This window comes from Talpa europaea (genome assembly GCF_964194135.1).
Source record: "Talpa europaea genome assembly, chromosome: 8".
Lineage (NCBI taxonomy): Eukaryota > Metazoa > Chordata > Mammalia > Eulipotyphla > Talpidae > Talpa > Talpa europaea.
In genome coordinates, this window is record NC_140075.1 from 23,625,988 (window position 1) to 23,640,344 (window position 14,357).

Below are 14,357 nucleotides of genomic sequence, written 5' to 3' on the forward strand. Positions count from 1 at the left end.
AGGCAGCAGAGAGAAGGGGAGAAAGAAGTCCAGAGAAGCCCAGAGTGAAGACTTACCTAGGTACAGTGTACTTGTTTGCTACACTACATGTAAAGCTCAATAAAAGCCCGAGAAAGCCACTGAGGGCTCCAGGACTCTCCTTTACTGATCTGCTGTATCAGAAAACCTGCGCTCTGCCTATCCTGCCACTACAGAGTCAAACGCTAGTATTCAAATATCTGCAGGTGCTGCTTTCTAGCTGTAGCAAACTGGGCAAGTTATTTAACCTCTCTGGGTCTGTTTCCATATTGCCAAGCAATGATGCAAAGAAAAGTGGTGATAATTAAATCAGGGGATACATCTGGGAGAGGACCTGACCCAATGCTGGGTACTTGGTGGTGCCCAATGAAAGAGTTCCCTCAGGAGCGTTCCCTCTGGCCCCCTTTCCAGTTCCTCATTCCCTTGCAGGAATTCCAGTTCCTCTTCCCATGCATTCTGCGTATTATAGAAATTCTGGCCTTTTACCCAGGCAGAGGAAGAACAAGCAGTACTTCAGGAATAGTGAGGTCAGGAAAAGCTTTATTACTCATGCATGAGGTCCCAGACCTGGGTAGCCCTTTGTAAGGTCTGAGCCCGAGTTTAGGGTTCCTGTAACTGTCTTCATATTTGTTACATTGATGGCATTGTTTTTCAGCAGGCACAACCATTTGCTGCAAAGTCCCCACACAAGGGGGCGAGGACAGGCAAAGGGGGAAAGATGCAGACACTCTAAGATGGCCTTGAAGAGACAGACCAGCTGGACTGGCTACCCCAGGCTTTTGAAATGCAACTTTGTTTAGCTAGGAGTCCCAGCCATGAATCTTTAAAAGGAAAGAGCTGTAAGTAAGCAAGCTTGTTAATTATGCTGCATTGCACTGTTCATTGCACCTGGGCTGGAGTTCTGCTGGAATCTTTATTATATTCATTTGCTCAATAATATATTTTCTCATCACCCTGAGAGGCTGGCAATAGGACCAGGCTTTGAGGGCTCATCTTCTGTGCATTGGAGACAGAGGAATAGAAGAGCTGCCCTCTTGCCAAGGATTTTCTCCCAGTCTTGGGGGGAGAGGAGGCCTGTGTGCAGGGGTGGCTTTACTGCTAGGAAGGTCCCAAGCACCTCTGCAGAGCAGGAGCTGGTGTGCACTGAGCAGGCTTGGGCTCCAGCCAAATAACCTCACCACCTGCTTTTCTGAGGGGAAAAGGTGCCTTCGTTACCACTCACTAGCCCCTGACATATTTAAAAAACTGCAATTTCCATGGTTTCCCCTATTTCCTTTCCTTTCTCCCAGCTTTCTTTCCCCCTCAACTGCCTTTCCTAAATTTTAAAATTTTAATCACAAATACTTCGTGAATAATATTAGTCAACATTCCCTAAGTACTTACCAGCTGAGCTGCTGAGACTGTCAGGCGTCCCACCACCACCTTATGAGGGCAGGCTCCTGTGTTAGCCCCATTTTACTGCTGGGGAAACCAACGTATTGGCATGCCCAAGGTCACACAGGCTTCAAGGTCAGCGCCTCACCTGCACAGGCCATTCCAAGACTCGACTTAATTTCATATTCCTATTTAGTTGTTCTTTTTACAAAGAGGTCCACAAAACTGGGTGTGGCCCCCGAGGTAACAGAGGCAGGGTGCTATTTTCTTGCAGATAGGTTAAAAATACGTGTACATCAATAAATGCAAATGGAAAGAGACCTTAAAATACCCGCGGTCCTACAGTGTATTGGCTGGCACTCCATCCTCCACCAGACGGGCTTGCCTGTCTTGCCAGGCTTCTGACGGCCACGCGAGTGTGCCAGGCGCCGCGGGCCTGAGTATTTTCACCTTCCGAGGACCGAACACTCCACTCCCCTCCCCTCCCAGCCTCCCAATTCCCCCCAGCCCCGCTCCTCCCTGCGCCCCACTCCCCACCCCTTCCCGGTTCCTTCCGCTCTGCTCCCGGTATCCGCGCCACCCCGCCTGGGCCCGCCGGGCGCTCTTCTCACCACCCCTAGCCGGGCCGCGGCCCCCCCACCGGTCCCTCCCAGCTAACCTCGCCACCTCACTCGCAGACCCCCCCTCTCCAGCCCGGCCCGGCCCCCTGCCGCTCCCCTCCGGCTCCCTGCCCGCGCCCCTCCCCACCCGCCACTCGGGGCCCCGCGGGCGCGCACAGCCGGCGAGCCCCAGCGCGCTGACAGCTTAATGAATGGCTTCGGCGGTAATGAGCTACCCCGCGGCTCATCCCGCTGCGCATTTACATTCAAGTGCCGCGGGGGGAGCCGGCCGGAGGGGGCCCGCGGGAGGGGGTGCGCGCCTCTTGGACGCGCTTCCTCCACCGCCGGGGAGCCCAGAGAGGTCTTCGGCCGCTGCGGGGGGTGGAGAGTATGGCGGGCGGCACTGCCCAGGGCCAGCCCCCCAGGCTCAGAACCACCTCACCCTCACGTAGGCCTGTCCGGGGCTCCCGGGTCCCGTCCTCCAAACTGCGAGGCCCGGCGTTCAGCCCCTCCGAGGGAACGCTCAGCCCTGGCGCGCACACCCCAGGGCTCGAGGACTCGGTTCTTTCCTCAGCAGCCGGTTCCAACGACGCTACCGGGCCGGCGTGCCCAGATTTCCTTCTGGCCCAGCTGCCACCGCTGCCCCGTCAGTGCCACGAATACCCTCGGCCTTGCAGAGCCCGAGTTCCTCGCGCCCCACCGCGCGCCCAGAGCGCTTCAGCCCCCGGCTCCAGTGGCTGTTGCGCGTCGGACCAGATCGCGGTCGGAGACCCCGATCCCAGGGTGGGAGCAGAAGGTCAGGGAGGGGGGGCAGTCGCTGATGCGTCGGCGCACCAAGGCGCACCTGTTCCAGACAACAAAGGGGCGGTGATGTGTTCAGTCCGAGGTTCCAAGCAGCTGGGGCCAAGAGTTGGGAATTACAGGGTGCTGAAGAGGCGAGGACAGTCGTGACGAAGAGAGTGGGAGACCTCCCCTCTTCCACTCGAAGAGGGGGGCCCGGTTCCCCCCAGAATTGCCATGTCCCGGCACTTTCAGGGTTCCCTGCTACCCCAGCTCGCGGCACTTCCCACCATGACCCACCCTAGTCACCCCACTCGGATTAGGTTTGCCCCACCCCCTCGGTTCTGACAGCGCGTGGGCAGGTGTGTTGGGGGGATATTGTGGACGGAAGAATGGCCGCCCCTATGGCACTTCTGGGGAGAGCCCAGGTCCTTCTCAACCCCCTCCCGCCCATCTGCAAATCTTTGGACAGCAACCTCACCTCTCTCTCCAATGCTCGCCTCTCCCGGCAGGACATCGGGTCTTTCGGTCCCAAGGAGTTCCAGGAGAGGGGTGCGCAGTCGCTGCGTAATGCCCCCGAGGCTTCAACTTCCCCCCTTCTCTCTCTCTCTCAAAACCCACCCTCGACCAATCTTTTTGCAAAAGGGCCGCTTTGGGTGTCGGGGAGGCAAGGCTGACTAATAATGCTTTCCGCCTGGGAAGACGGGAGATGCACTTTGGCAGGGAGCCATGCCCTGCGCGCCCTGAAGCGTGCAGCCCTGGCAGTGGCCTTGCAGGCCAGGGTGACGGCAGTTAGTTGCCCCGGAGAAAAGGTCACCTTCTCTTCCACCTCCGCGAAGACGCGCCCGCCGCCCGCGGGGGTGTGCCGGGCCCCGAGCCTGGCGTTCCGTTCCGGGGTGGCGAGGCTGCGCCCCTTGTCCCGGAGCCCCGCAGGCCCTCGCCGCCACGCCGTCCTCCGGGACGCGCGGGAGTGGAGCCGCCGCTGGCGCCGCCCACGCAGGGGCTGCCCTGGAGGCGAGATCGCCCTCTGGGGAGGGGAGGCCAAGGGCGGCGGGGCAGGTCGCTCCCCCGAGCGGTGGGAGAGGCCCCAGCAGGGCTCCTGGAGTCTCTGCTGGGGAGGGGCGGCGCGGCCTCGCGCTGGAGCGTGCGGGGACCGGGCACCCGGCTCCAGGTGGCATTTTGCGCCGCAGACGCGGCTCTAGGCGGGCTGCCCGCTCCCGGGGCTTGGCGGGGGTGGGGCTCGGCGGAGGGCGCTCGGGAGGAGCCGCGCCCCCCAGCCCCCCGCCGCCCAGCCGGGACCCCCGGGAGGCCGGGGCGGCGGGCCTGGGCGGGCCTGGGCGGGCCTGGGCGGGGCGGGGCGGGGCGGGGCGCCGGCGCGGGCGGGGCCTCAGCTCCAGGCGGGAGCGCCCGCGCGGGGAGAGCCGAGCGGAGCCTCGCCCGCTGGAGGGAGCGCGGCGGCGCTCGGGGCGCCCTACCCGGCCGCCCGCGTCCGCGCCGCGCCCCCCGCTCGCCCCGCGCGCCAGCCCGGCCGGGCGCGCCCCGCGGCCATGCAGCCCCGGGGCTGAGGCGCCCGTGGCGAGGCCCGCGGCCCCGCAGCGACGGCGCATGGAGAACTTCCGTAAGGTGCGCTCCGAGGAGGCGCCGGCGGGGGGCGGCCCCGGGGGGGACGGGCCGGGGGGCGGGCCCTTCGCCGACCTGGCGCCGGGCGCCGTGCACATGCGGGTCAAGGAGGGCAGCAAGATCCGGAACCTGCTGGCCTTCGCCACCGCCAGCATGGCGCAGCCGGCCACGCGCGCCATCGTCTTCAGCGGCTGCGGCCGGGCCTCCACCAAGGCCGTCACGTGCGCCGAGATCCTCAAGCGCCGCCTGGCCGGCCTGCACCAGGTCACGCGGCTGCGCTACCGCGGCGTGCGCGAGGAGTGGCAGAGCCGCCCGCCCGGGCCCGCGCCCGGCCCGGCCGCCAGCCTCAGCGTGCTCAAGAACGTGCCCGGCCTCGCCATCCTGCTCTCCAAGGACGCGCTGGACCCGCGCCAGCCCGGCTACCAGCCCCCGAGCCCGCTGCCCGGCCCTTCGGCCCCGCCCGCCGCGCCGACGGCCAAGAGGAGGCGGGGGGACCCCGCGGCCGGAGAGGGCGCGGCCAAGCGGGCGCGGCCGCAGCCAGACCCGGCGCCGGAGGACCGCGCGCGCTGAGGACGCCCGGCGCCCAGCTCCGGCGCCCTGACCTTGAGACGCGTTTCCAGCCTGTTCGCCTGCTCCTCTGGAGCCCCCCGCCTGGACGCGGCCCCCCAGACTGGCCACATGGACCCCGAGGGCGAGGACAGGTCGCGGGGCAGCCTCGTGGGGCGGCCGTTCCTCCACCGGTGTTGCCTAAAGACTCAGAACTCATCCTTCGGCTTTTCTGAGCCATGCTGGAGGCTTCTTCAGGAGGCAGTGGTGGGCCGGGGGCGTCTTGAACCTTTCTCACGGCCCCCAAGAATTCCAGGCACCCAGCATGCGTGAGGGGGTCGGGGGAGAGCTCTTGATAAGTACCTCCCCCAGCATTGGCAGCCGGGGACAGGGGTGAGGAACCTGCTTGAGGGCAGGGGGAGTCTGAGTTGGGGGAGTCCGGATGCCACCCCACACCCCAGGACGCCGTTTCTAGTTTAACTCCCCGAGATTGTGGCGCAGGGGAGTGCCCAGGAACTCCAGCCCCTAGCATCTCCCTTTGCACATGCTGGTCGGAGGGAGAGACCCAGGACAGAACTCTCCATGCCTGCTCCAGCCCCAGCCCAGCAGCTGAAGTCTTGCTTTCAATAAAACAAACACAAATGGCTCTGTCCCCAGGTTTTTTCCTACTTGCCTGTGCAGAGGCTGCTCCGGCCTGCCCCTTGTGTCTCATTCCCTCCTTTGCCCTCTGCCATTGGAGTCTACTGCATGGGAGCTTCTAAGTGGTGCAGGGGGCGCATTGCCCAGTCCCTGACTTCTCTCCCCAACCTCCCTGGCACGCTGTAGCCTGCAGCTTGTGGCTAGAAAGGGCCTGTGTCCCCTTGTGTGTTGCCACTAAGGGAAATGGAGTCGCACAATGCTCTGGGAGGGGAAGGTAGGAGCATCCATGAACTCACTTGGGGTGGGGGTTGCCAAGGGTGGCAGCCCTTGCTGGGGCCCCTAAACCTGCAGCCTCCTGCCAATCGAATGAGCTTTGTCCAGAAGGCTGGCACAAAGCCCCCATCCCCATGGATAGGATCGCCCCTTGGCAGCTTTCTCTCTCTGAGAAAGGACAGCACACCCTTGGGAGAGGGGGAGGAGAGAAACAGAGCACAAATCCACTGCTGGAAATTACTATTCAGCAGAGAAGCTGGAACTTGGGCTGTGAATCACTGCAGGCGCCCTGATAAGCCGCTACCTTCAGCCCTGCACAGCTGACTGTTGAGAGATAACAGCATCTTAAGCCTTTCTGCCCAACTCCAAATCAGCTGGGGGGAGGGGGATGCCATGTGCTGGGAGAAATCTAGCAAGTGAGAACTCTTGCAATAGCCCCAGGATCTCAGAATCAGATCCCACCCATGCAAATCAATAGCATCCCTGGGAAGGAGGAGAGAATTGTAAGTCACTTAGCCGGCAGGACCCTGACATAAACCCTTTGGCTGGTGACTAGAGGTAGGTTTCGGCAGCTGACAGGAGGGGCCTTCAGGGAGTCTCCCACCCCCTTATCTCAAGTTGAACTTTGGATCTGTGAGCCCTGCCATCCAGATGCTAGCATCGGTTGCCACCCCCCCCCCCATTTTCTTGCTCATTGATGAGTCTCTGGGGATGGCTAAGGGGATGGGGGTGGGTGTTTCTAACTCTGAAGTTGCCCGAGAAGGGTGGGAAAAAAACTATCCTGACAACTAAAGTGCCCTGCGCTGGTCCTGTTCTTGCACGTGTGAAGTCAGTGCTAAAAACTGGACAATGTTCTGCGTAGTGACACTTAAGGAAAATCTACTCTTCCTTCTGGAAAGGGCTGCTTTCCGAGACCACTAGTTCTGAGGCTTACCAGGTCTGTGCACGCAGAGGCTTGTCAGGATGGGGGCGCTGCACAGGCTTTCTTTTTGATGAATCAGTTCAGGTATGTCCCCTTCCAGCCTAGAAACAAATCCTGGAGCATGGGGAGAAAAGAGCATGCTGTTTCTCCACCCTCCGAGCCTAAATCTTCCCCCACGGTAGGCTGAATTTCCGCCTCCCAAGCCAGAAAGCAGGTCGTTAAGCTCTACTCTGCCCCTGACTCCATCCCAGAAGGTTTGGTTCCTGGCTTGGCTTTCGATAGGAGGGTGCCATTGGAACCCAGCCCACAGAGCTCCCCACCGCTCCCTGCTGACCCATCCTCCTACCCTTTTGTCCCAGGAGCAATTTCCAAAGAAAGATGACCGATGTCTCTGTACACCCACCCCAGGCTGAGATGAGAACCTGAGAAGTCCAGGGGTGGGGGTGGGGGTGGGGTTAGGGCTAGGGGAGAGCTTAAATATGGTTCACCTTGGGAGCTAACTAGTGGGAGAGTGGGAGAGACTGGGAAGTCCCCTTGAGATCCCCTCTTTCCAAGAGTGACCTTTGGCCTGGAGCTTCCTTGGGGTACTTCCGCATTAGGGGTGGCAGTGAGGGCATACCCTCCCAGGTTACACAAAATCCATTTGGGGAGGGCCTCCCTGGTGGCGCAAGGGGTTAAGTAGCAGCACTGTGAAGCTATTCGCAACTGCTGCAGCACGAGTTCAATCCCCAGCCAGGAAGCTACCCACATGGCACAGCAGACCTCTCCTGTCTCCCCGCTGCTCCCCTCAGCAGAGCATTTCAGTCAGTCTGCCTGTTCTGCTCCCCATTCTATCTCTGCCTCTCACCCCTCACACCTCTGGCCTGTACCCCAGTTCTTGTATGTATAAATAAAAATTAAAAAATACATTTGGGAAAATTATGGTAGAAGTATGACAATACAGACAAGATCCCTGCCCTCTAAAGTCCTAAAATCAGAATAGCTGGGAACAGAGACTGTCATAAAATACAAATGACATGAAACATATGCTAAATAATATGCTCAAGTTTGATGTTCAAAGTTCACGCTAAAAGATTCGATATGATTCTCTGAAGGAAATGGGTGGCCAATGTTGGCCAGAGGGTGCCCAAGTCTGATGGAATTTGAGAAGGATCCTTCTGACCCCTGTAAAGGTAGGAGGGAGATTGAAGAGGGTCTAAGTGGATCCCAGAGGTTACATGGAGGTAAGAGACAGAACAGTGGTAGTGGCAACCAAGATGGGCATAGATTTGGTATGATTTCACTGCCATTACAGCCATGACAGAGGAGGGCTTTCCTTATGTCATTAACCCTAACCTGGCTAGGATTTGTCTTGCCTTCATGGTCCCCTGTACCCCAGGGGACATGCCATGTAAGCCAAACAAGAGAGATATTTTGCAGGAGTGGGTGGGATGGCAGAATTGGGGGATGGGTGTCCACAGCTGCTGCAGACAGGACAGCTGATGACGTTCTCTGCAATTAACGAAGACTCAGAATCTAAATGAATTTGCAATGGGGAGAGGCTGGGAAGAGAGCCATGGAGAGCAGCTCTGCCTTTCACTCTCCCAGCCCAAGCTTTTATTGAAGATATGAACAAAGGAACAAGAAAATAGCATGCAATTGTTTTTCTACTTATACAGATTAATAAGTTACTGCTGAAAACAAGTTTTCCTGGTCAGTAGGGAACCTGCCCAGAAGCCAGCACGTCCTCAGAGAATAGGAGTCAATTCTGGGAAGAAGTTCTGTTTGCAGAACTTCTAACGTCCTGGAACTCCGTATGGGAGTAAACAGGTGCTCTCCCAAAACTCCAGCTCCCTGCAGGGCAGCAGGCTCCCAACACACAGCTTCCAACTGGCAAATGCTTTAGGAGCGGTTGTCCATTGGCCATGAAGCTACCAGGGCATGCTCACCGCATAGGAGAAGACCCGAGTCAGACACTCCCACCAATGCCCCTTCCAGGGGCTACCCCTACCCCTTTAGGGCTGCCGTTTGAACCGCTGCTATGCCTACATTGGCCACTAGGGGCGCAGTGGCCCCCACTTTCACTTAAGAGTTAAAACACCTCCCCAAGTAATTGAGGGGATTTGGAGGAAAAAAGTAGGAGAAGAAAATAGGGAGGGGGACAGGAAGGAAGGAGGGAAATATCACAGGAAGATCTCCTTGGTGACAGCAGGTTTCTTTTTAGAGCACAGACCTTTTGCTTGTTACCGTGCCCTCAGTAGTATTCTCTGGCTGTCAGTCACCCCACTAAGGTAGAGACCATGATTGAAAGGATCCTGCCTACCTTCCCCTATCCAGCTCCTGACACACAGGAAGTCCACAGAGAGCTGTTGAATGAATGAATAAAGACTGGCTGAGACAGGTTGCTAAGCTGCTCTGATGTTACATCAAAGTCCTTAGCTGCCCACCCCCATGGACACTGGCCAAAGCATCCCATATCTCCACCACAGCTCCTCTGCCCATCAGGACCCCTGGGTCCTACCTGCTTTTTGAAAAAGCTGAGGTCACCTTGGTGACTGGGTTTGTACATTGGACTTGAGGGTTCTGGTGATGTTTCTGACACCTCTTGATTATCATGGATAGTGTGGGTTTAATTGTGCTCCCCACGCCCCCCACCGCCAAAAGAGATATTGAAGCCTTAACTTCTAATACCTGTGAATGTGACTTTAATTGGAAATAAGGTCTTTGCAGATATAGTTAATATGTAAGGTGAGTCCATACCGCAGTAGGATGGACCCTTAATGCAATATGACTGGTTGTTCTTGTAAGAAGAGAAGAGACAGACACACGGGAGAGAAATAGCATTGAGAATGGAGTAGAGATTAGATTACAGTTATGTAGCTGTAAGCCAGGGAATAGCAAGGATTACTGGAAAATAACAAAAGATACAGGCATAGAGCAGATTATTCCCACTTTCCCATACAAGGCGTCTTGCTGATACTTTGATTTGGGTCTTCTAAATTCCAGAACTATGAAAGAATCAATTTCTGTTGTTTTAAGTCACCCAGCCTGCGGCCCATTGTTACAGCAGCCTTGGGAAATTAATACAACAGGTATTCTCACCACCTTCAGTGGGAACGAGGGAAAGGAATGGGGGTGGGTGTATGTGCCAAGGTCCTTATCAGAATTTTCAGTCCTGCATGCAGGGAGGCTCTCTGCTCTGCAGGCTTGTGCTAGTAGGTGTAGTGTCTGTCCTGTTATTGAACAGATAATAGGGTTTGGAGGAAGTTGGGCTGACTGTGATTTGAGGCAAGGTAATTCTTCTCTGAGCCTTGGCTTTCTCATCTGCAAAATGGGCCAACTTGCTGTGGGGATAAGGGATATAATACAAGACTTTTTTTTTTATTTATTCAAGGCCAGATGTGTCACCAGAGACAGAACAGGCAGACTGGCGAAATACACTGCTGAGGGGAGCAGTGGGTGAGACAGGAGAGGTCTGCTCGCCATGTGGATTGCTCAGAGGCCGGCACTGCAAAGGCTGCAGACAGCTTCACAGCGCTGCGCTCAACTGCCTGCACCACCAGGGAGGCCCTATAATACAAGACTTTGCAACTTGGTTTACCACAAGAATCTCCCTAGGCACTTGTTAAAAATGCAGATTGCCTGGGCTGAATTCCAAGCCAACAGGATCAGAATCTCTCAGGAAGAACCTGGAAATAGGTATTTTAATAAGATATCCAAGTGACTGATTTTGATGACTAATCAAGATTATTCCCTGAAAGGAGACATAAAATTAAGTCCTCTTCTCTTTCCTTTTATATTTAGCCATGGTTTGAACACATTTCTGAAGAGAAATTTCATTGTTAAAGGCTGCTGAGAGCTGCTTCTGGAGATGGGCCTGCCATTAGAGGTGGCCCTGGGAAAGAAAGTCTCCTTACTCAGGGAGCTGGGGGCCAAAGGAAAGAGAATCTTTTGGGAGACTAGTGAATAAACCAAGCATGACGCTCTACTACCCTCTGCACTGTCTCTAGATGGGAAACTGAAGGTGTGGGGTCCAGCTCAGACAGCTATAAAGATCCAACTGTCTTTGTTTAAAAAAAATAATTATAAGGATGTGGGAAAATTGGAGTCTGCATACATTGCTGCTGGGAATGTAGAATGACACAGGCTGTGGTGGAGCAGTTCAGCAGTTCCTCAGAAAGTTAAATACAGTTACTATATGACCCATGTAAGTCCTGCATGGAGGGAGGATGCCATGTGGGTATCTCCCTGGCTGGGGATTGAACTTGTGCTGCAGTGGCTGCGAATAGCTCTACAGTGCTTAACCTCTACAGTGCTTAAGCTCTACAGTCTTAACCTCTTGCACCACAAGGGAGACCCCTGAATTGTGCACTTTTAAAGGGTAAATATGGTATGTGAGTTATAGCTTAATATAAATTATATCCCTTAATGACTTTGGATCATAAAAGTAACAGCTTAGGAAATTACATAATAGTAAATAATATAATAAATATTATAATAATATTTTTATATAATATATGTATTTATTGTATTTACTATAATTTGTTATAATATCTAATTTATTATATTGTATAGGATATATTTATATAATATATACATGTGCTATATGTATGTATTATGCATATAGTATACATATATGTATATATTATATATTTGTGTGATGTATATTTATTATATATTATTCTATATAATAAACTATATAATGAATAAATATAAATAATTAAGAGTACCTTTAAGGCCCTCTTACCCTTAGTCAATGGTGGCACCACAGGATCCCTTTGATGGCTGCTTCTTCCTGCCACTCCCTGTCCCTGATTCCCAGGTGCTATGTTTGTCCATCTCCATCCCTTGTCCCCTACCTCGCAACTGCCCTGCCCTGGGACCAGACTTCTATAATTTTACAACAGAAAAATATTTTCTCCAAAGAGTAACCGTTACCATTTGGTGAGAACTCCCTTCCTGTGCACCAGCCAGGACAGAGTGTTTTACTGCATTGTCATATGTAACCTTCCCAATAACCCATCCGTTAGGGTCCATTATTGTCATTCCCATTGTACAGATGCTAACACTGGTTGGAGTCACCTGCTAAAGGCATAGGACAGAGCTATAATTCAACAGCGGCAAGGAAGTGTTTCTTTCAGATGCCTTCTCTTGTCATCTCCATTTTCAAAGCACTCAAGTCATGAGATCCCTGTCACTGGAGGTTTCTGAGGAAACAGAAGCAAAATAGAATCAGTCTGACAATGGCCTCAGGCTCCTTCCAGCCTTAAAATGGCAGGATTCATTTTTTTCCCAAGGCATGCTTCAGTCCCACCAGAGAACATAAGAACCTTTCTTGAATGTGAACTTCCTTTTACTAGAAATTCACATGATGAAAAATCGTCTTTGTCCCTACAAATTCCTCAAAAACCTTCCCCTTCCCCGAGGCACACATCAAAGGGAAGGCCTCATCACAGTTCCTCTGGGATGAATGCTCTGGGCTGCAGCAGGAAGCTGACTGTCTCGTTAACTGGAGATGAAGACATCATTGAGGTATCGGAAGTCCAGCTGCTGCTTCTTCAGGAGTCCAACTGCTGCTTTCAGGGCAGGAGATGGTAGGAAAAGACAAAAAAGCCTGATGACCTCGAGCAAGAGGCAGCGTGTCTGGTCTGAACCTATCCAGGAAGAATCACCCACCAGAAGCAGCAAAATAGACTGGCGAGTAGGAGCACAACTAGAGGCAAACTTGCAAATAAGCAGAGACCCTCTCGCCCCAGTCACGTGGCAGGTTAAGTCTCAGCACTCTGAAGGTATCAGCAGGCACTGCAGCATAGGTTTGATCCCCAGCCAATGGAGATGACCCATATGGCGCAGCAGACATCTCCTGGGTGGCCGCTGCTCCCCTCAGCAGTATATTTCAGTAGATCTGCCTGTTCTGCTCCCCACTCTGTCACTGGTAAATCCTCTCACCACCCCCACCTCTAGCTTACACCCCAGCTCTTGTATATATAAATAAATAAATCTAAAAAAATTAAAACACAGTAACTCAACGACACAATATCAGACACTATAGGCAAAGTGGAGAGACTGACAGCAGAGATACCAGTCAGGATTTAGTTGCCATATAGTACCCCAATTTCCTCATATGGAAGTGCTCAACTCATCCTGTGCTTCCAGCTCTTGGAGATACTCATTGAACTCAAGGAGGTGAGGTCAAAGCTTCCTGGGATGTCCTTTCATTAGGTTGATGGGCGATGAGGGCAGGTGCTTTGAAAAGAAAGTTGGGGTTTTTTTGTTTTATTTTTATCCTTTACCCAACCAGTTCATAACCCCTAAAGCTACACTGCTAGGGAGAAAAAAGAAGGGCAGATGCTGACGCGCAGTGTACATCTTTTCTGTCCTTGGTGAGTCAGGGTTAGAGAATAAGGAATACCTAAGACAAAGAGACTGTCACCTTAACTCTCGGTGGCAGGGACATTCAGTCATGGAGCTCAAAGGAGCTCAAAGGAGCTCAAACTCTAGGAGCTCAAAGGCAGGACAATCAGTGAAGTCAGATTGGGGCCTCCCTTGTGGTGCAGGCGGTTGAGAGCCGCACTGTGAAGCTGTCCTGCAGCCTCTGCAGCGCAGGTTGGAACCCGGCAGGGGAGGGTCCCACATGGCGAGGCAGACCTCTCCTGTCTTGCCCCCTGCTCCCCTCAGCAGAGTATTTCATCAGTCTGCCTGTTCTGTTCCCCGCTCTGGCTCTGGTGGATCCTCTCACTCTCCCGTGCTTCTGGCCTGTACCCCGGTTCTTGTATAAATAAATAAATCTTTAAAAAAAAAAAAAACAGAAACTTTTCAGGGCCTCCCTGGTGACACAAGGAGTTGCGCACCGCACTATGAAGCAATCCCAGGCCTCTGGAGCATGGGTTTGATCCCCGATCCCTGGCAGGCCAGGGAGCTACCCACATGGCGCTGCAGACCTCTCCTGCCGCGCCCGCTGCTCCCCTCAGCAGTGTACTTCGTCAGTCTGCCTGTTCTGTTCCCTGCTCTGTCTCTGGTGAAACCTCTCACCCCCCCACACTCTAGCCCCTCCTCATCTCTGGCCTGCACCCCAGCTCTTGTATGCATAAATAAATAAATCTTTAAAAAAGGAACCTTTTCACTTAAGCCCATTTGAGACGGCCTGACTGGGCGCCTTCCTGTGAGGACTGGGCGTGGGCAGCAAGAAATACCCACCTAAGTCCTGGGGATTTGGCAGAAAAGGTCTCTATTGCCTACAGCATCTGCTCAACCTCTTTATCTGTAAGGTGAAGTCCTTAGACTCATTTTGTTAACGCTCGTGCGGGTGTGTGCTCTGCAGAGCGTTACCACAGCCTCTCCCGCGCAAGCAGTTTTCCCCACGCGTTTTTATTTTAGGCTCAAACGGCAGAAAGGGGGCAAGCAAAAGTGTTTTGGTTGTCTTTTGTCTTTATTACTGCAATCCTTCCCTTTCGGCGACGATGGAGTCGCTTCCTGAGCGGGCTTGTGCCCACACGCAACCGGCCTGGCCCTCGCGCCCTGCGCGCACTGGCCGCTGCCTCTTGGGACGCGAGCGCGGGCGGCGCTCGGCGGGGCACGGCGTGTCCTCAGCGAGCCGCCGTAGACGC

General features: G+C 54.5%; 1 protein-coding gene across 1 annotated transcript; it reads left to right on the forward strand.

Annotated features, from left to right (window-relative positions):
* Positions 1 to 4,358: 4,358 nt before the first annotated feature.
* On the forward strand, positions 4,359 to 4,961 carry RPP25 (ribonuclease P/MRP subunit p25; the record flags this gene model as incomplete). The annotated part of the gene is made up of 1 exon (XM_084240119.1): positions 4,359 to 4,961. Exon 1 carries the CDS (start codon positions 4,377 to 4,379, stop codon positions 4,959 to 4,961), a length of 585 nt encoding a protein of 194 aa, XP_084096245.1. The 5' UTR covers positions 4,359 to 4,376.
* Positions 4,962 to 14,357: the final 9,396 nt, after the last annotated feature.